At 45.1% G+C, this 22,674-nt stretch overlaps 1 protein-coding gene and 1 pseudogene across 2 annotated transcripts; both read left to right on the top strand.

Moving 5' to 3' along the window:
- The first annotated feature begins 8,293 nt into the window (after positions 1 to 8,293).
- LOC101775911 lies at positions 8,294 to 12,125 on the top strand (annotated as a pseudogene).
- Positions 12,126 to 13,260: 1,135 nt separating this feature from the next.
- On the top strand, positions 13,261 to 21,250 carry LOC101776718 (receptor kinase-like protein Xa21). Of its 2 annotated transcripts, XR_002678979.1 has the most exons (3): positions 13,261 to 17,119; positions 17,361 to 19,646; positions 19,889 to 21,250. XR_002678979.1 is itself a non-coding variant. In XM_004979460.3 (2 exons), the coding sequence occupies exons 1-2, from the start codon at positions 14,365 to 14,367 to the stop codon at positions 17,726 to 17,728; spliced, it is 3,123 nt and encodes a 1,040-aa protein (XP_004979517.1). In that variant the 5' UTR covers positions 13,261 to 14,364; the 3' UTR covers positions 17,729 to 21,250. The 2 variants fall into 2 exon arrangements, 1 of the variants encoding a protein (XP_004979517.1); XM_004979460.3 differs by having other exon boundaries at positions 17,361 to 21,250.
- Positions 21,251 to 22,674: the final 1,424 nt, after the last annotated feature.

Below are 22,674 nucleotides of genomic sequence, written 5' to 3' on the forward strand. Positions count from 1 at the left end.
ACGAGCAGGCCCCTGCTACTAGTGCTCGTTTCAGTGCTCGTGCCAAGTCAAAAAGGCCGGTCCGAGAATACTCAGTGGACAGTCCCACCAAAAAAAGAAGTGACAACTTGGAGCAGTACATTAGGGACCTATCTGATAGTGTGGCCAAGCGGAGCCTGCTACGTGCGCCGAGTGCCCATGAACAACTAAATCGTTGTCTTCAGATCCTAAAAGAAGATGGTATAGAGCAGGGGTCGGAGCTTCACAACCAGGCCATGTTTTCTTGTGGGCAGAGTTCGGATTGTCGGACCACGTTCTTAGGGTTGGACACAAAAGATGCCCGATTGAGTTGGATCAATTTCTTCTGGAACATGATGCACAAGAAGTGATGGTGGCCTGGTTCTTTCTTAGCTTAGTTGCACTTGTGTTGTGTTGAACATTGAATGTAGCTTCTGTAATTTGTAGATGAGGTTGAACCTTTCTATGTGTGCTGGGTTGAACATTTTTAAGTTAATAATCGTTGAACCTTTCTCTGTTATATTAGTGGTTGTTTATGTTCTGGTGTATCTGACTGTTGACCAATTCTATTAGTTAGTTGTATCTGTTCAGTTGCACGTATAAGTTATGTTGCTAAGTTACTTTGAAGTTAAGTTACGTTAAATTTTTTTGCAAACTAGTTCTACCTGCTCTCAGTATACATAACGTTGTCCACCTTGTCTTATAAGCTGTGTTTTCATTTTCGACAGGTATTTCAAGTATGAGTGCTCCAGAGGAACACAACAGTGACACCGGCAGCGACAGCAGCTCCGTGTTTGATATGAGATGTTTAGGAGGAGCTGCAGCCGCATATGAGGAGCTTCGCAGCATAAATCGTGCTAGACGGAACCGACCTGTTGACTTGCCAGTTGAGCTCCCACGCCTGACGGGTCGGCAGTGGGTGGAGCTGAACCTCCGGGACAGGAGGCGGTGCTACGACAATTTTCGTATGTATCCCGACACGTTCCTTCACTTGCACGACATGTTGGTTAGCAACCATGGGTTGACAACGTCGCAAGGGGTAGAATCCGTTGAGGCGTTAGGTATGTTTGTGTGGGCATGTGCGACACAGCAGGCCTGCCGGCAGATTAGAGAAAGGTTTGACCGGAGTCTGGACACGGTGAGTAGGAAGATGGCGCATGTGGCGAATGTATTGTATTCGTTTGCCCAGCAAGTCATCGCTCCAAAGGATAGAGCGTACTCTACGGTCAGTCACAAGCTGACCCAATATGCACCGTTCTTTGATGGGTGCATAGGTGCTCTTGACGGTACGCACATTCCAGTAATTGTCGGCCGTGAGTCCCGTTTGGATTTCCTAAACAGAGAAGGATTCACAAGCTTCAACGTGCTAGCCATATGCGATATGGACATGCGTTTCACGTACGTAGGAGCTGGCATGGCAGGCTCATGTCACGACATGGCGGTATTGCGTGACTGTATGTCGGCACGGACGTACCCACATCCACCTGCAGGTATGTGACTTATAAGAGTGGCACATGTAGATTAATCAAGAAAATGTGGTGCACTAATGTTGATTTGTTGTGATTACCTGCAGGCCGCTATTATTTGGTCGACTCGGGGTACGCCGTTCGCGAAGGGTATCTGGGCCCGTATAGAAATACCAGGTATCACCTCGAGGAGTTTAGCAGAAGGGAGGCCGACACATTGGAGGAGAAATTTAATTTTCACCATTCCAGTCTTCGGAATGTGGTGGAACGCGCCTTCGGTGTCCTGAAATCGAGGTGGCACATTCTGCGGGAAGTGCCACTATATTCGAGAGAACGACAAACCAAGATTGTTATTGCTTTCTTTGCACTGCATAATTATTTGTTGGACGTTGGAAATGATAGTTCTGCATGATCGTCCAGGGCGCGAGAACCGGACTATGCGGTGTCCGAATGGGTGGCAGCTAATGCTACACCTGATATGGGCAGTGTGCGAGATTGGATTGCTGCGGGCATCTCGTTGATGTAGACGCGGGATGTATGTGTGTAAATCATGTTGTAATTTGTATGTACGAATTTGTAATATGTTGTGTGTACGTTCGTAAGCTCGAGTGTGTTTGTTATGTTTGGCGCGCACCATTTAGATATTGTAGTTGCGTTTACCGCTACAAAATTTATTTTCGAACGTAGTAGCGTATCAATACGGAAACCACTTTGGAAATTGGTAAGGATAAGTCGTTACCGATCTCTCGCTCGTTTCGGTACAGGAACAATTTAATTTCTATTTTTTTAACAACCTTATATTTTACAAGTATGAACAATTCTATTATTATTTGTAGTCGTGTACATTTTAATTGTTTCATTTTGTAAAAAAGAGTACGCAAATTCGGTTTGCTTCATTGGTTTCCTGCATAAATTTCAGTTGCAACCGGATTAAATTTAACCTTGCAACTAATGTGGCCCAAACGGCCCGTTAGCACGCACACCCGGCGGGCCAAACGGCCGTTACTACCAGGCTTAGCGGCGGCAGCAGTAGCAGCTGCAGCGCTACAGCAGCAGCTGCAGCGCTACAGCACCGGCTGCGGCAGCCAGCAGCCGCAGCAGCGGCTTAACGCGCTGCCGAACGAGCTGAGGATCAATGCTGAAACTACGCACGCATGACTACCAGCAACGTACGCGTACTCACCATCACCAGCAACGTACGCCAGTCGCAGAAGGCTCCATCACCCCACTTCCCGTACCCCCGAGTTCGACGACTACCGAAACAGTAACCAGCTCAGGTGCTATCACCTCGGGGGCTGGCGGCACATTTTCCATGAGCACCTCCTCGACAGCGCTCACACCCGCGGCTGCCTCTGTGGCGATCTCGACTACTTTAGTGGAAGTGGCTTCGTCGATGCCATACGACAAGCAGTTCACGGCCCTTTCAATACTATGACTAGCATCTTCGACAACCTACCAAGTGTGTCATCAACTCGACTACTCACAAGTGACAAATCAATCAAAACTACTTGAAATTATGGTACAAGTCTACATACCTTGGACTTCCGCTCTTTCGCGGAAGTGATCACCAATGCGGTCTCCTCATGTTGAATGGCCGACCGTTTCCTCACCACAACCCGACGTCTCTTTGCTGGTGCAGCCGGGGGCTCAACTTGATCATCGCCTTTGGCCTGTTCCCCGGCATCACTTGGTGGCGTCTAGTAACCACTCAACACTCAAGACTACAATTCACAATCAGCATTTTACTCGGAAGGTTCTACTAGTCAAGAAAGCAAATGACTACTGCTGTCAGCGACGAAAAGGAAAAGTCGCACAAGCAACTTATCTCTCTGGGCTCAAACCAACTATCAAATTGGTGAATGGCTTCCTCGACTACTGGTACTCCTTGGAAGTTGTTGAAGAACTTACTCAATAGTACCTCCACAGCATCATCAGAAATGTCTTCTTGAGACATACAAGATGGGTCATCAAAACCCAAGTACTCGAAGCCCCAACGATCTCGCTGCTGCAGAGGCTGTACCCTGCGCTTCAAGAAGCTGGCAGCCACATTAATCCCAGTTAGGCCCGCTGTTTTCAACATGCTGATTCTCTCCAACAAGTCGGTAACCTCCTAGTCATCTCCATCCGGCTCTGCTACCCACTTGTCCGAGTACCTTGGAGTATGGCTTGTGACTACTGGTAAGATAGGATCATGGTTACCAACATAAAACCATTTCTTCTTCCAGTCACCATGGGAGTCAGGCAACTCGTAGTCGAGATATGTTGCCGAGTTTCTCAGTTGGATGCTGGCTCCCCCAAATACTTCTGTCCTAGCCGCACTGGGCTGCGGCTTACAGCGAAACAACTTTCTAAACAACTCAAAGTTGGGCAGAGTATCTAGATATACTTCACACAGGTGGATGAAGATAGCCAAGTGCAGAACACCGTTTGGGTTCAGATGAACAAGTTGAATGCCATAGTAGTCGAGAATACCTCTAAAGAAGTCAGAGGTAGGAAGCGTCAGGCCTCTCTCGACGAAATGTGCAAGCGTCACAGTCTCCTGGGGATGTTCCTCAAACTACCATGCATTGCTATACGCGGATCTCCATTCAAGCACACTTTTTGGCTGAAGCAGCTTCTCATCCACCAAGTCTTGGATAGCCGATTCTTTCATCATTCATTTCTTCCAGGTTGCGCCTGGAGGAGGCGGCGCGGTTTGATTCGTCGAGCCACACATAGGCGGTAGAAGCTCCACTTCCTTCCCCTTCCTGGATTTGGATTCCTCCTTGCTCAAAGCGATGGCCTTCCGCTGAACTTTCTCGGACTTTTTGCCCATCTTCTTGATGCGCATCCACTGGATTCCGAAAGGTAGATGGGGATTGCCGTGGCGACTACTCTGCGAGTTCAAGCAGGGAGGAGCAACAATGGCGGCGGCGGCAACAGAGGTAGCGGTGGCACTAGGGTTGCAAAAGGGTGCTCTAGCAGATCTAACGAAAAATGCACTTGGAAACAAGTGTTGGGTTTTCCACTTTATGTCAGCACAACGGATATGAACCACCACGAGATTTCAGGGACTCGCCCAATAATCAAGCAATGGACCATTGCCGTCAGGATTTACCATGAGATATAGAATCCAACGGTCACAATAACCAAAGGTTGACCCCTTCACCGACTAAGAGTAGTCGATCAAGTGCTCGGGGGCTGCGTACACCTCACCCATTGGACAAAGTTTTCTTTTTTCTCCAAAGACTAAGAGAAGTTGAGGTGAAATTATGAGTTTGACCCTCAGCCTGATTCTTCGATTCAACCTAAGGCTTGGGGGCTACTGCATATGGAGTGCGATTGTCATCGCACTACCATATAAAGATTCAAGACAAAGGTTACTCGAAGCAACAACAAGCGAAGCAGAGAGTACCTTCCAGCCATGTGACAGTACTCGGATACTCAAAGACTAGCGGCAACGAGAAGCAGTCAGCGAGCACCAGAAAATACTCGGGTGATGTCTTCGGAGTACTTGGAACTATTCCACTCGACTACAAAGTGCTCGGGGGCTTGTCGGGCATACACCCCTGGGCCCACAAGTAGGTCCTGTATGGCCCACTCAGGGGCGTACTCGGACGTGATCAGGACATGAAGACTACGCCGCTGGGTAACGTAGCCTGCATGGACTCCCGAAGACTAGTCGGAATGCGCGAGAAAACTACTCTACTGAGTTAGAGTAGGACTCTGTAACCGTGTTTGACTAGAACTCCTACCCTGTAACCTTGCTCCCCCAACTATATAAGGGCGGGCAGGGTCCCCCTCCAAACAGCTAAACCCAAGTTCAAAGCGATACAAGCATACCACACACAGGACGTCGGGTATTACACGATCTAGCGGCCTGAACCTATCTAAATCGCGTTCCTTGCATCACCATCGACTCCTTGATTCCCGACGACACCCACCAACCAAAACACCATCTTGGGTACTCCCTCGACGAGTTGCCAGGTTAAAACACTGATAGGGCGAGAGAACATGACGGTATGGAGACAATGTCGGTCAAGTTGTCGACATCGAGGAGGTCATGTTGTGGCCAAGCACAGATGGACGGTTTGGGCCTCAAAACCACCATGTGGGCAGGTTTCCTGGTTAGAGCCTCAAAACCGGGGGTGAGCCCAGTGCGACTGGAGCTTCGAGAAGGAGGGTGCCACTCCTCGGTCGACATCTGAAAAATGTTGTTAGGGTTGTTACTAAGTCGATAAGTTAGAGAAATCAAGGTAATAATAATAATTGTTCAAGGAGTTGTATAACAGTTAAGGAGTAGATATACTCAGTTCAAGGATAGTTATGCTTCCTACATCACAAGCAACTGACTGCTTGGCCCCACACATCAGCCACCCGTGCCACTTTTCTTCCCGCGGTGCTCATGGGCTCGATTCTACGAATTTAATGCAACTGATTTCATATTTTTCGGAGTTCAAATGAATTAGTTATGAATTTTTAAAGATTAAAAGATTTATTTAATTATTTAATTAATTTTGGGAAAATGTTAATAAGGGTGACACATGTCATCTTCTGGTTACGCCACGTGGCAGTACGAGTAGGGTGCCACGTGTTGGCTGACATCAGCGTTGACCCGGTCAATGGTCATCGTTGATCGGGTCAACGATCAATGTTTACTTAGTCAATGTTGACTTGGTCAACATTGACCGGGTGAACGGTCAACGTTGACTTGGTCAATGTTGACATGTCAGCGGTCAATGGGCCCCACCAGTCAGCCAGTGCACCCCACTGGTTAGCCGTTGGGCCCGACCCTTTGACACGTCAGCACCACGTGGCTCCACGTGGCGGCCACGTGGCCAACATATCCGACGTGGCACCCACGTGGTGCGCATGTGGCTGAACAGGTTAGCTTGGGATCCGGTGTGCCGACCGGATCCTGTGCGCCACGCTGGTGTGGCCGAGCATGCGACGCGCGTAGGTTGGCTGCGGGTGAAGTGGCGGAGCGACGTCGCGGCGCGGTGCAGCGGCGACAAGCGCGTTGCACGGTGAGGCTGCAGCTCCGCCAACGGCAAAACCTTTGGCCACGGCAAGGTAGGCGCGAGGCGGCTGCGCGTGCGTGGCACAGGGGAACTCCCTGCCCACAGCACGCCCATGGTTGCGCGCACGGTTCCGGCTCCCTGGACCCGCAACAACGGCGAGCGACGGGTTAGGCAGAGCAATGGCGGTAGCGGCACGAAGGCTGGACAGAACGCCAAGAGAAAGGAAGAAGAGGTGGCGGCACTCACGGTGAGGATAGAAAGAAGAGGCGGGCGACGCTGGTGAAGACTCGCGATGCGGCGGCGACGGCTCCTGGCTCCTCCTTGGGCGTGTCGGCGAAGAGTAGCTCTGGCGGCAGCAGCTCCTCCTCCAAGCACGACGCCCGGCTCATCCTTGGGCATGGCCTCCTTCACCTTCTCTCTTCTTCTCTCCTTCTCTCCTCCTCTTCACCTCTCTTCTACCCGGTTGGTGGCAGCGGCTAGGGGGAGAACCCTGGTTGGATTGGATGTCGAGGAGAGGCTGTTGGTCAGGGCTATTTATGGCCTGCAGCCAGGGCTAGGGTAGCGGGGCAGTCGGCTGACGGGCGGGTCCGGCGCTTCAGCGAGAGAAGAGAAGGGGAACGGCGGCGTTGGCAGGCTGGCGGGGCCGCCGAAGTGGGCCAGCCTGCTGGCTAGGTGGTGGGGCTAGGCGGGCGGCTAGCAGGCCAGGCTAGCTGGGCCGGTTCACCTGCTGGGCTGCATGCGGTTGGGGGAGGTTAGAGCGGGCTAGGCCGGTTTAGCTTCGGGCCGTCCTGGGTAGGTTAGATGTTAGGTTAGGTTTTGTTTTTATTTATATTTAGTTTGAATTTTGAATTAGATTTAAAATTCAAACACACTCATTTTTGAGATCCAACAAAATCCAAAAAGAGCCGAATCAAACTAGCACCAAAAGTTCTGAAATTAAATTGAGATTTAATTTATTAGGGAATTTCTAGAAGAGAGTAGAATTTGCCTTCCATTTTCAAATATGCACACAATTCAAACAAAAAGTTTTAAATTTTTAAAATTTCTCTCAATTTAATATTTCAAATTTTGGAATATTACAAGATGCTAGAAAGAAGATGGTGTTTTTTTTTCCAATGGGGAATGCGCCATTAAATTTCCACCTCCAGCCAAAGACTGCCTCGCAGCTAGAGCCTAGATGACAGGGAGATAGATGACGTCTCCTGTATTTAGGGGGCGTTTGGATACCAAGGACTAAACTTTAATCCTATCATGTCCAATGTTCGGATGCTAATTAGAAGGACTAAACATGAGCTAATTACAAAACTAATAGCAGAACCCTTAGGCTAAATCGCGAGATGAATCTATTAAGCCTAATTAATCCATCATTAGCGAATGGTAACTGTAGCACCACATTGTCAAATCATAGACTAATTAGGCTTAATAGATTCGTCTCGCGATTTAGTTGTGCAATTAGTTTTATAATTAGTCTACGTTTAATACTCCTACTTAGTGTCCGATGTGACAGGAGTCCTGTCTCCCAAACAGCCCCTTTAGTCATGTATATTTCTAGTGGGAGAAAGCACCTTTACCCGTCAACCACGACAAAGTGGACGTCAGTTCCACACGTCATTACTGTCCCAACTTGCATCCATAGCAAAAGAACATTGACCAAAGACTAAAGGACCCTTCTATCAAGGCTACGCTTTGGTGGCGCCCGCATGCCGGAAGACTTAGAAACCCGCCCGCTACGCTTTATTGGCCAAACTCTGGAGGCTAGATGAAGACGACCTGTTGACCACTGATGTCTCAACCCTGATTTAGAAACTGGTATATAAATACACATCTACCTTCTCTTCCTGCAGGATCAATAGTATCTAGGAAGGCAAGTGTGCTCTTGTAGGCTGTAGCCCCACATTTTCATCGATGCAGGAAGCGATGACATTGTTCTTCTTCTCTTTGTTCTTCTTCTGTTCCCATGCTCTGGTGTCTCTAGGGAGCAGCAATGCCACCGGTGATGAGCTCGCGCTACTCTCATTTAAGTCCATGCTGTCGACCCCGTCCAAGGTCTCGCTGGCATCATGGAACATGTCCAGTCACTTCTGCAGCTGGCAAGGAGTCGTTTGCGGTCGTCGGCATCCTGATAGGGTTGTCTCGCTGCACTTGAGCTCCTTCGACCTCTCGGGGCGCATCTCACCGTTCTTGGGAAACCTGTCATTTCTCCAGAAGGTTGAACTTGGCAACAACCAGCTTGTTGGGCATATACCGCCTGAGCTCGGTCGTCTCAGCAAGCTTCAGGAGCTGAATTTGAGCACAAATTTTCTCCAAGGAAGCATTCCTGTAGCCATGGGAGGTTGCACCAACCTCATGGTGCTTGATCTGAGCAACAACCAACTGCAAGGTGAGATCCCATCCGTGATAGGTGCCAGCATGAAAAATCTTGTCCAGCTTTACCTTCGAAAGAATCTTTTGACGGGAGTGATTCCCCAATCTCTTGCTGAGTTGTCATCGATTGAATTATTGTTTTTATCCCACAACAATTTAGATGGTGAGATACCATCTGCTTTGGGCAACCTCACAAACCTCTTGTCTATTGGTTTTTCTAACAACATGCTTTCAGGAGCTATCCCTTCATCTTTGGGTATGCTGCCAAATTTATCTATGCTCAGCGTAGGCTTTAACAATTTAACTGGACCAATACCCACTTCTATTTGGAACATTTCATCATTGACAGTGCTTTCTGTCTCACGAAATATGCTAAATGGAGCCATACCTCCTAATGCGTTCGATAATCTTCCCAATCTCCAGATATTATACATGGACCACAACCACTTCCATGGCCATATCCCTGCCTCACTGGCTAATGCTTCCAATCTGTTCATGATTGTCCTTGGTGCAAATCCTTTTAGTGGCATTGTTCCCAAAGAGGTTGGAGAGTTAAGAAATCTTAACCGACTAGTGCTCACGGATTCTTTAGTTGGAGCCAAGGAACCCAAAGATTGGGAATTCATAACTGCATTAACAAATTGCTCCCAGCTAGAGGTTTTAATACTTGGTATTTGTGAGTTCAATGGAACCCTTCCTGATTCACTTTCCAATCTTTCCACTTCGCTAAAAATTCTCTCCCTCTCAGCAAATGCAATTTCAGGAAGCATACCCAAAGATATTGGTAATCTCTTCAACCTACAAGTCCTTGACCTTGCCTATAACTCTTTCACAGGAAATCTTCCGTCATCCTTGGCTAAGCTTAAAAACTTGCAAAAGTTCTTTGTAAATGATAACTATATTAACGGATCATTCCCATTGGCAATAGGAAATCTCAGATACTTAATTTCACTGTACTTAATGTCTAATGCCTTCAGCGGTAGGTTGCCAAACACACTTGCAAATATGACAATGCTGTCGGAACTTTATCTTGCTAATAACAACTTCATAGGCACAATTCCTAGTGGTTTATTCAACATATCCACACTCTCTATAGGTTTGGACCTATCTTATAATAGCCTGGAGGGATCAATACCACAAGAAATAGGAAATCTAAAAAGTCTAGCCAAATTCAATGCAGAGTCAAACAAATTGTCAGGGGAAATCCCTGCCGCCCTAGGGGAATGTCAAGGTCTCCGGTATCTCTTCCTCCAAAATAACATCTTAAACGGTAACATCCCAGGACATCTTAGTCAACTGAAAAGTCTACAAAGGCTTGACCTCTCAAGCAATAATTTGTCTGGTCAGATACCAAATTCTTAGGCAATCTTACCATGCTATCTTACCTAAACCTTTCATTCAATAATTTTATGGGAGAGGTACCAACTTTTGGTGTATTCGCTAATGCTACTGCAATCTCAATCCAACACAATGGCAAACTTTGCGGTGGGATGCCTGCTATGCATTTGCCTCCATGTCCTTTGCAGTTACCAAAGAACAAACATAAACTCCTAGTGATTCCTATTGTTACTTCTCTCGTTGGAACATTAATCATCCTTGTGTTGCTCTACAAGCTTCTTACTTGGCATAAAAGAAACAAAACGGAAATCCCTTCAATTACAACCATGCAGAGACAAAGACACCCACTTATCTCTTATTCAGAGTTGGTGAAAGCAACAGATGGTTTTTCAGCAACAAATTTGTTGGGTTCTGGTTCATTCGGTACCGTGTACAAAGGGGAGCTAGATGGTCAATTGGGTGAAAGCACGAACGTTGTTGCTGTGAAGGTGCTAAAACTTCAAACTCCTGGGGCCATGAAGAGTTTTGTAGCTGAATGCGAAGCACTACGGAACTTGAGACACCGAAATCTTGTCAAAATAGTTACAACTTGTTTGAGCATTGATCATAATGGGAATGACTTCAAAGCAATCGTGTATGAATTCATGCCTAATGGCAATTTAGAAGGTTGGCTGCATCCTGACACAGATGGGCAAATGGAACAGAAATTTTTGAATCTGATCGAGAGGGTGAGCATACTACTCGATGTGGCTTTTGCATTGGATTATCTTCATTGTCATGGTCTAGCACCTGTTATACATTGTGATCTTAAACCTAGTAATGTGCTCTTGGATGCTGATATGGTAGCCCATGTTGGAGACTTTGGACTTGCTAAAATTCTTGTTGAGGAAAGCTCAACTGTTCAACAGTCCATGAGCTCGATGGGACTTAAAGGAACAATCGGTTATGCTGCCCCAGGTTAGTCTAATACATATTTCCTTCTTTTCAATGCTTATGGTTTGTATTGTTTGCGTTTGTTTTTTCTCAATGTCATTATCAAATAAAACTTTGCTGATGCCCTCATGATTTATATTATTTGCCTTTGTTGACGCTTGGTGACAGAGAAACTCAGAAGTGAAATTTTATACTTTTATGTGAGGCATTTTTTTGTTTTTGTAATACTACAACTGCAATATAAATTTACAATTGTGCACATCCTAAGTATCTTTATTTTTCGAGGACGAGCATGCCTCAGATGTCTAATATTGTCCAAACATTTAATGGAACAGAGTATGGTGCTGGGAACGTGGTGTCAACAAATGGAGACATCTACAGTTATGGAATTCTTGTGTTAGAAATGGTAACTGGTAGGAGGCCCACAGATAGCACCTTCAGAGAGGGATTAAGCCTCCGTGAATATGTTGAGCTGGCCCTGCATAATGGAACGATGGACGTCATTGACACGCGTCTGTCGTTGAGCCTCGAGAATGAATTTCAGGGTGTGGGTGAGGGTGATTCATCGCAAAATAGAAAGACTGATTGCCTGATTGCCCTACTTAAACTTGGATTGTCGTGCTCTGAGGAATTGCCATCCAGTAGGATGCCAACTGCAGACATCATCAGAGAGCTGCTTGTCATAAAAGGATCTATCTTGTAGGCAATGCAGAACATGAATATGGAGAAGCACCAATTTTTAGATGGTTCAAACTGGTTCCTGGCGCAGCTAGAATTCATGGATAACAGATGATTCGTCAACGTATCCAGTTCATGCCGATGGTTTCATCATGCTTAATGTTATACAAGTGTTATTCCTGTTGCTCTCTGCTCGCTGGAGTTGCAGCAGTTCAAACTTCAAATATTCTGTACATTGAGTACCCTTTTAAAATTGTATCAAGATTGTTGGATAAAGTCGTTGATCAGAGCTGACAAGATGTTGATCCCAGGGCATGCTTTCAGAAATTCAAAATAACTGAGTTACCATAGCTTTGCTAAACTCGTGGTTTAATTTTGTTGTACTCATTTTTTGGGGTTAATTTCTAGGGAGGCAGTATTTTCAGTTTTACAAGACCCGTAGGCCCATTATTCACTATTACAAGACCAGTTCGGTTATTTTACTGTCAGTAAGAAAGGAATTGCTCAATGAAATTTCTGAGCTGCATTGCTAGTTCCTGACAATTTTTTTGTATAGATGTTCATCCATGCAACAGTGGTTACAGACATAATGCAGTAAAACAGAGAACTGCAACTTTGAAGTTTTGAACTATACCAGTAAAAAAGCGACTTTAAACTACAATAAAATTAGAGGAGCATCATTTGAAGCAAGTCTCGCATAAAATCGGCTTATAGGAATGTTACAACACAAACAGGGGCCCTTGAACACAAATCGGATTATCACCCTTGAACACAAATTACACCATCTGTGTCCATTTAAGTTTTGAACAATTCATGGTTTGTGCTTTGTGTAGTCAGTCATTCTACTCTTTTTTTAGTAAAATAAAATAAATAGTACTAGCAGTAAACAACTATGCTAGACAAATACTGGAACCCCATTTCATTGGTAAAAGATTTCCCCCCCTTCTTTTGTTCTTACACTGACATGAACCTTGAACCACAATTCCTTTTGAGATCTTTTTAAACCACCAGTTTTTACTATTGATACATTTATATTTAGTTTTTTGAAAACATTTTATTATTAAAATATTTTTTTAGACAAACGTAAACATTCAGTATGAGTTAGATTATCAATCAAATTTGCTTAGTCTAACCATAACCACAAACGTTTGAAATCGACACTGGAAGGTGGGCCACACCTGTCAGTGACCTCTATCCTATTCCGCTTTCTCGTCCTGGATTGGCCGTCTCGGCACAAGGCCTGGAGAGTGGAGACTGCAGCAGCCGCGGCGGTGGCGATGAAGATGCGACGGCGGGGCGCCGCAGTTCCGGCGTTCCGCTCGCCGCCGCAAACTTTGCTGGATGCGGCGTCTGCGCGAGCGAGATGTGCTCGTGGATGCCGCCGTCCGCCGTCTAGAAGCGGCTGATGGGGAGCATCCGGGAAGGAGGCCACGCGCCGCCGGATCTCGTGGTTCTTGGCGAAGATGGTGACATCGATGGTGAGCACTCAGACTGCGAGCCACTGCCTTACCACATTTCATTTTTCTGATCTTCTAATTGCCTGTTCGTACGAATCCATTTTGTGCTCTGAAGATTACTGTTCACTGCATCAAAATGATTTTTTTACCGGTCGCGGAAAAAAATGATTTTTTACGTCTCTGCATGTTGGATGCTGGTAGTAGGATTTGTGACGAACAAATCGCGAGATGTCAAAAGTAAAGGTTAGTGTCGACCGATGGTTACAAGGACCAGATGATGCTTGGTAGAGGAAAGAACAGATCTGAAATCCCCATACCATTCCCAAGGAGTCAATGCTGAAATTTGCGGTACAGACACCTTTAGCAAGTGGCTGGCCGTGTCCCCCACATGCCAATTTGCCATATCATAAGCACTGGAGCTTAGGTACAAGACAACGATGGTTCTTGGATGCATCCGTGGCAATGGGCTCCTGAGCACTCCAACCCTGAACATGCAGTCGCCAAAGTCGACCAGAGGTCAACGAATTCATGGTTCCACACTCAACTTGCAATCCTTCCGTAGCGAAGGTACAAGAACCGTATTCATTAGTAATTAAGGTCCTCTTTGGTGCGGCTCTTCCTGGCTCCGGCTCCCGCACTGTAGCGTGGCTCCCCAACTCCTCCTTCATTTTGCTCCTTGGGAGCCGAAACAGTTCCTCGCTACAGTACTAAATAGTGACGCTACAGTATCTTTGAGAAGGAGCCGGAGCCCGCTGAAGCTGCAGCAAAGAGGCCTAAGTAGGCCATGTCAGTGTATTACAAAACTGTGAAGTCTTTTGCAAATGCTCTGAAGCTGTTATGCTCTTTGTTCCTCATGTGCCAGTTTTCCATATAAGAAGATGACTGGGAGACCGACGATGACTCATGGATTTAATCATGTTTCGATTGGGACAGAGCTTTTTTAATCATTCAACCAGGACCAAGTCGAACTTGGCTCCACACGCATATCTGTTCCAAACTTCCACTTGCATACCTTCCCTTGGCAATAAGTTGCAAAAATGTCACATTGCTTCTCTATAACATCCTTTATAAGGTACATTCTATCACAAAACTTCCTTACATTCAGTTGAGATCTTGTAGCTTCATTTCCTGATGGAAGGAAGAACCAGATTGCTATTGCTATCCTTGCTGTTCCTCTTCTCCCATGCTCGGTTGCCTCCGCGCAGCAGAAGCAGTAGTAACACGACAGCCGACGAGCTTGCGCTCCTCTCCTTCAAGTCCATGTTGTCAGGCCCATCTGCTTTGCTCGCTTCATGGAACACGTCCACCAATTACTGTACCTGGCCAGGAGTAGCTTGCAGCCGTCGGCCACCTGTGAGGGTGGTCTCGTTGCTCATGAACTCCTTCAATCTTTCAGGGAAAATCTCGCCATTCGTGGGCAACCTATCTTTTCTAGAGAAGCTGAACCTTGGGAATAACCAGCTCATCGGGGAGATACCACCAGAGCTTGGTCGTCTGGCCAAGCTTCAGTTGCTGAACCTGAGCGCAAATTCACTGGAAGGAAGCATTCCGGCGACTATAGGCAGATGCACTGAGCTCAAATTGCTGTGCTTAACCAATAATAAGCTCCAGGGTGAGATCCCCACGGAGATAGGTAACTTGAAAAATCTTCTCGGGTTGTTCCTTTTCACTAATGCTTTCTCAGGAGAAATCCCTCAATCACTAACAGAACTACCATCTATGGTGCACTTGACTTTCTATGACAATAAATTATCTGGTGAGATACCGGCTAGTTTGAGCAATCTTACCAACCTTCAGTTTCTTGGTCTTGGAAAGAACATGCTAACTGGATCCATCCCTTCATCTCTTGGTCTATTGCCCACATTATCATGGCTTGACTTGGGATTTAACAATTTAAGTGGGGTTATCCCCACTTCTCTTTGGAACATTTCCTCTCTAGTCATGTTTTCTGTCTCACAAAACATTATGCTAAGTGGAACAATACCTCCAAATGCATTCAATAATCTTCCTCATCTGCAGAAGATATACATGGACAACAACCAGTTTCATGGACAGATCCCTGCCTCGATAGCTAATGCTTCTGAGTTAGAGCATGTTCAGCTCGGTTATAATCTTTTTAGTGGCATAGTTCCCCCGGAGATTGGAAGATTAAGAAATCTCAGTTGGCTCGAGCTCTCACAAACTATGCTTGAAGCTAAAGAACCCAAGGATTGGGAATTTCTAACTGCACTGACAAATTGCTCCCAGTTGAGAATTTTAGACATGATGTTTTGCAGGCTTGGAGGAGTCCTTCCAAATTCAGTTTCAAATCTTTCTACTTCTCTAGAAATACTCTTCCTGGGACACAACCCAATTTCCGGAAGCATACCTAGAGATATTGGTAATCTCTTCAACTTGCAGATTGTGGATTTTGCTCAGAACAACTTCACAGGAACTATTCCTTCATCATTCAGTAGGCTTACAAACTTGCAAGGTTTGACCCTATATGGAAACAAGTTTAGTGGGCCAATCTCCACCATCGGAAATCTTACAGAACTAACTTATTTATACCTGGGTGCTAATGGCTTCAGTGGTGGGATACCAAACACACTGGGAAACCTGAAAAAACTGTTGGAATTAGATCTTTCAAGAAATAATTTTACAGGCTCAATACCGAATGCATTGTTCAACATCCCCACACTCTCAGAAGGTTTTGATCTATCATATAATAACTTGGAGGGAGATATACCACAAGAAATCGGGAACTTAAAAAATCTTGTACAATTCCATGCAGAGTTCAACAAACTATCAGGTCAGATTCCTTCCACCCTAGGCGACTGTCAACTTCTGCAGAGTCTCTATTTGCAAAATAATTTCTTGAGTGGCAATATTCCGTCACTCCTGGGTCAGTTGAAAGGTCTTGAAAATCTTGACCTCTCGAGCAACAATTTATCTGGCCAGATACCCAAATTCTTAGGAGACCTTAGAATGCTCTATTATCTGAACGTTTCATTCAATAATTTTATTGGAGAAGTGCCATCTACTGGCGTTTTCGCAAATTCCTCTGGAGTTTCAGTCCAAGGCAATGGCAGACTTTGCGGGGGCATACCTGATCTACATTTGCCTCTTTGTTCATTACAACTACCAAAGAAAAAACATAAACTTCTGGCGGTACCTATTGTTATTTCTATTGCTGCAACATTGGCCATCCTTTCGTCGCTCTATATTCTTCTAACCTGGCACAGGAGAAGCAAAACAAAAACTCCTTCAACAATGTTCATGCCAGGCCACCCATGTATCTCTTATTCACAGTTGGTAAAAGCAACAGATAGTTTCTCGCCTAGCAATTTGCTGGGTTCTGGATCATTTGGGTCTGTGTACAAAGGAGAGCTAGATGATCAGGATGGTGAAAGTAGAAATCTTGTGGCTGTGAAGGTACTAAAGCTTCAAACTCCTGGTGCACTCAAGAGTTTCATAGTTGAATGTGAAGCACTGCGAAACATGAGACACCGGAATCTTGTCAAGATAGTTACAACTTGTGCAAGCATTGATTCAAGAGGAAATGACTTCAAAGCAATTGTCTATGACTTTATGCCAAATGGGAGTTTAGAAGGTTGGCTACATCCTGATGCAAATGATGAGCAGACAGAGCAAAGGTACTTAGATCTCGCAGAAAGAGTGACCATACTACTAGATGTGGCTTATGCATTGGATTACCTTCATTCTGATGGCCCAGTTCCTGTTATACATTGTGATCTTAAGTCAAGTAATGTGCTCTTGGATGCTGATATGGTTGCCCATGTTGGAGACTTTGGACTTGCCAAGATTATTGTTGATGGAAGCTTAATTGTCCAACAGTCAGTGAGCTCGATGGGGTTCAGAGGGACAATTGGTTATGCTGCCCCAGGTTAGCCCAATATTTTCTTCATTTCCATGTTTATGACTCTGTGTTATTTGTCTTTATTATTCTTTATTTCACTACCAAATAAAGCATGTTTATGAAGTAACTTTGATGATTTCGAGAAGCTAAATCTTGCACACTTATGTTATGCAAACATTTAATTTTTCTGTATATTACAACTGTAACATAATTTTGCAACTTTGCACATTCTAAAGATCTAATATTGTCCAAACATTTAATGGAACAGAGTATGGTGCTGGGAACGTGGTGTCAACAAATGGAGACATCTACAGTTATGGAATTCTTGTGTTAGAAATGGTAACTGGTAGGAGGCCCACAGATAGCACCTTCAGAGAGGGATTAAGCCTCCGTGAATATGTTGAGCTGGCCCTGCATAATGGAACGATGGACGTCATTGACACGCGTCTGTCGTTGAGCCTCGAGAATGAATTTCAGGGTGTGGGTGAGGGTGATTCATCGCAAAATAGAAAGACTGATTGCCTGATTGCCCTACTTAAACTTGGATTGTCGTGCTCTGAGGAATTGCCATCCAGTAGGATGCCAACTGCAGACATCATCAGAGAGCTGCTTGTCATAAAAGGATCTATCTTGTAGGCAATGCAGAACATGAATATGGAGAAGCACCAATTTTTAGATGGTTCAAACTGGTTCCTGGCGCAGCTAGAATTCATGGATAACAGATGATTCGTCAACGTATCCAGTTCATGCCGATGGTTTCATCATGCTTAATGTTATACAAGTGTTATTCCTGTTGCTCTCTGCTCGCTGGAGTTGCAGCAGTTCAAACTTCAAATATTCTGTACATTGAGTACCCTTTTAATATTGTATCAAGATTGTTGGATAAAGTCGTTGATCAGGTCCTCCAACGTGTTGACCGATATATGGAGTAGCGTGCATGCCAGGGCAAATTAAATGGCAGAAGAAGACAGTACTGCGTTTCCGGAGACTTGCTAAAGCTGAGCTCGACTGATAAATAACACACTCCATGCATTGCCAGTTTTCCATCCAGCAGCACTGCAAACGGAACCAGCACAACAAGCACGCACAATGGCTGTAACGCCACGCTCATGTGCCTCCTTTCATGGAGCTGCAGCTGTCATGTGCCTCCTGTTGCTCTTTTCCCCAGCGCCAACAACAGCCGTCGCCGCTTCTTCTGTATCAGGCAGCTGCATCGCGGCCGAGAGAGATGTGCTAATCTCCTTCAAGGCCGGCATCACGAACGACTCCGCCGGATGGCTGAGATCTTGGCGAGGCCAAGACTGCTGCCTGTGGTACGGCGTGAGGTGCAGCAACAGGACAGGCCACGTCGTGAAACTCGACCTCTACAATAAGTTTGTCACAGAGGATCATTATGGTCCTGTTGACAATCTTCTCGGGTTGAGTGGTAGTTCATCTCTTCTTGCCCTACGCCATCTCAAGAGCTTGACATATCTCGACCTCTCAAACTTGAATTTCAGTGGTCAAGTACCTCCTCAGCTAGGAAACCTCACCAAACTGAAATACCTCAGCATACATGCATACTCCTACAATAATCAATATCCATATGCATCAGATGTTTCATGGCTAGCAAATCTTCACTCGCTGGAGCATCTTGACATGAGCAATGTGAACCTTAGAGCAGCGGTTGACTGGGTTCAATGGGTGAACACCCTCCCAAATTTGAGAGTTCTACATCTCAGTGGTTGTGATCTTCCTAGTTCCATCCCATCACTTCTACACAAAAACCTTACAGTGCTTGAGAATCTGGATCTCTCCTCTAACATTTTTCTTAGTCCCGCTGCACCCAATTGGTACTGGGATGTGACTAGCCTCAAGAGTCTAAACCTAGCGTACACGTATTTCTTAGGCCCCTTTCCTGACGAATTGGGTAACTTGACCAAGTTGCACACCCTTGATATGAGATACAATGAAATTCAGGGGATGATACCATCAACACTGAACAGAATGTGCAGTTTACAGAGTATACACCTCAGCGAGGTCAATATTGGTGGGGATATAGCACATCTAATGGAGAGGATACCAAAATGTTCCCTGAATAGTTTGCAAGAGCTAATTTTGGATAGAACCAACATCACTGGCACGATAATAGAATCAGTATCCGACTTCACTGCCTTAAGCATTCTTGACATCAGTTACAACCACTTGAGCGGTTCTTTGCCTGTGGAGATTGGAACGTTACAAAATTTGACTGAGTTGAGGATTCGTGGTAACGGCTTCACTGGTGTGATATCAGAAGAACACTTCTCTGGTTTGATGAATTTGAAGTACATTGACTTGACTGGTACACATCTTCAAGTCATGGTAGGCTCGGATTGGGAACCCCCTTTCGATCTGCATAAGGCATATTTATCATCCTGTTATTTGGGTCAAATTCCTAATTGGCTTCGATGGCAAGAAAGCATTTCAGACCTTAACATTTCAGACACAGGTCTCATTGGTGTGATCCCGGATTGGTTTTGGACTACATTTTCTAATGCCACATCTTTGGACCTCTCTTACAACCAACTTTCTGGTAAGTTACCTCTTGATTTGGAGTTCATGTCTTCAACGCTGCTTCTTCTCCAGTCAAATAATTTAACTGGTTCAGTACCAAGGTTACCAAGAAGCATTATTTTATTGGACATCTCAAAAAATTCTTTAAATGGACAACTTCCATCAAATTTTGGAGGCCCAAATTTACAGGTCGCAGTTCTGTTTTCCAATCGTATAACTGGGATCATTCCTGACTCAGTTTGTCAATCACCTCAACTGCAGATCTTAGATCTTTCAAACAACCTGCTTACAAGGGGACTACCAGATTGTGACAGAGAAGGGTTGAAACAACAGAATCAATCTAGGAGCAACTCATCAAGGGTCGGCTTTGGCTCTGCACATTCTTACAGTTTGAAAATCAGTGTTCTCCTTCTAAACAACAATTGTCTTTCAGGTGGATTTCCTTTATTCTTGAAACAATGCCAAGGTCTTGGATACCTCGATCTAAGTCAAAACAGATTCAGTGGAAAGTTACCTGCCTGGATAAGTGATAACATGCCTAAATTGCTAATGTTACGGCTAAGATCTAACTACTTTTCAGGTCATATTTCGATTGAAACAAGAAGGCTATCTTATCTTCGTATTCTTGATCTCGCAAACAACACTTTCTCTGGGGTTATACCAAAATCTCTTGCAAACTTGGAAGCTCTCACTACCACCCCAAAATCTCTTGCAAACTTGGAAGCTCTCACTACCACTGAGGATGTAGACCCATTATTTAATCCTTTCATTGAACATTATAAGTCTGGGTATTTTACATATGATATGGGTATGTCTGGTGATAGCTTTTCGTTGGCAACTAAAGGACAAGTGCTTCAGTACAGTGGGAATGCCATATTTGTTAAGAGCATTGACCTTTCTTACAACAGGTTAGTCGGGAAAATACCTGAAGAAATAGGCTCACTTCTTGGGCTAATAAATTTGAATTTATCATCAAACTTCTTAAGTGGAAATATCCCATATAAGATATGCAATCTACAAGGCTTGGAGTCTCTCGACTTGTCCAACAACCAACTTTCTGGTGAAATTCCTTGGTGCTTCTCAAATTTGACTTCACTGAGCTGTCTTGATTTATCCTACAATCACCTATCAGGCAGAATACCCTCAGGACATCAATTAGACACTCTCAGGGCAGATGATCCTACTTCAATGTACATTGGCAATCTTGGTCTTTGTGGACATCCACTTCGAAAGCTATGTCCTGGAGATCAGCCACCAGTACAAAGAGATCCCGTCATGTTGCATGAAGACGACAAGGCTAAAATAGATTTTCATCTCGGTTTGATCATAGGGTTCTTGGGAGGCCTTTGGATAATATTTTGCGGCCTTCTGTTTAAGAAGACATGGAGATATGCCTATTTCAGCCTATTCGACAAACTGTATGACATGTTCTATGTCTGGTTTGTAGTCACTTGCAAAAAATGGTTCACAAATGCAGCTCCAAACTGAGTGAGCTCTATAAAGTGTAGAAGTACTATATATGGGAAAATAACGCTCCAATCCATGGAGCATTTAATTCTATGTAATACTAGATGGTTTACCCCATCCATAGTGGTATTAAAAGTTCAGAACGTTTAATATAAATGTGTATGATATTGTTATACTGTAAATTGCATGTTTGTTCTTTGTCAATATGATTTCCTTATATATGCATAGTGTATTCTGCGTAGCCCCCGTGAGCCGAAACATGTTAGGTGGCTTAGGGTGCTTTTGGTTGAGCTTTCAACCTGGCTTTGCTTTTGCAGAAGCCAAAAGCCAACCAAAGGGTTAAAAAATCACGAGTGCTTTTACCTAAAAGCTACTTTTGCTCTATTACAAAACTAAAAGCACATTCCCCTGCTTAAGTGCTTTTGGGGTAACGGTTACGAAGTTCATTGTTCCCCATTCTATTTCTCCGCATCGCCTCCTCCTGGCCCGTCCGTCTCCTCCCTGCAGGAACGCCTCCTCCCACCGTCCGCCGGAATTATCCAAGGATCCGGGCGCGCGGGTCGAAATATCACCAGGATCAGCAAGAAGTGACGACGGCGGCCGGGGAGCTGCGGCTGGGGCGAATCAGATCGAGCAGCAGAGGATGTCACCAGAGACTCTTGCGTGTGCGACGCCGAAGCAATCCCCAGTGGCGGAAGCAGCGAGCCCCTGCACTACGGGAAACACTAAAGTCGCCGAGTGTAATTTGTTCGCTGAGTGCATTATTGCGGGCACTCGGCGAAGGCCACGTTTGCCGAGTGTATTCCTTATAACACTCGGCAAACATAATACACTCGGCGAAAACACCATTTGCCGAGTGCAAAAAAAAAACACTCGGCAAACTCACAGGGGATACTCGACAAACAAAATCCACTCGGCAAACTCTTGAGCATGTGACCTGCACGTGCGGCGTCCGGTGAAGCCTGTGACAGACGTTAGCTGTTTGCCGAGTGTCGACGGGGGACACTCGGCAAAGCTCAGGGTATGCTGAGTGCTAGGCGGGGCACTCGGCAAACCTCCATGTTTGCCGAGTGTCTTCATGGGGCACTCGGCAAACATGAAGGTTTGCTGAGTGTTTTTTGACACACTCGGCAAAGCTAAATTTTTTTTCCCTCCTCCACCCTCCAAACTTTTTATACTCTACATGTATGACATTTGGCACTGCAGGGTAGAAGGTGGACTATTTATTGACCTGTTTGCTATATTTAATCAATTAATTTTATTTAGAGTAATTTGTTGATTTAAGTCAAATTTGAACTACACGTGATTGGAATAATGGAATAATATGAGTGGAAAAATCATATTCATGTTAGTGAGTCCAAATTGAGGTCTCACCCGGAAAATGAAAAGAAATTTCGAACATTTTGTTAAGGAAACATGACTACGAACGTGTGGCCAAATGATTTTTTAATTCTCAAAAATACAAACGAAGTTTGAAAATCACGAGATTTTCCAAGATGCTATGATTTCATATGCAGAGGCTGTGGTAAAAAATTGAGAAGGTTTCGCACAAATTTTGACATATGATGCTTAGAATTCGA

Source organism: Setaria italica, chromosome VIII (assembly GCF_000263155.2).
Source record: "Setaria italica strain Yugu1 chromosome VIII, Setaria_italica_v2.0, whole genome shotgun sequence".
NCBI classification, from domain to species: Eukaryota; Viridiplantae; Streptophyta; class Magnoliopsida; order Poales; family Poaceae; genus Setaria; species Setaria italica.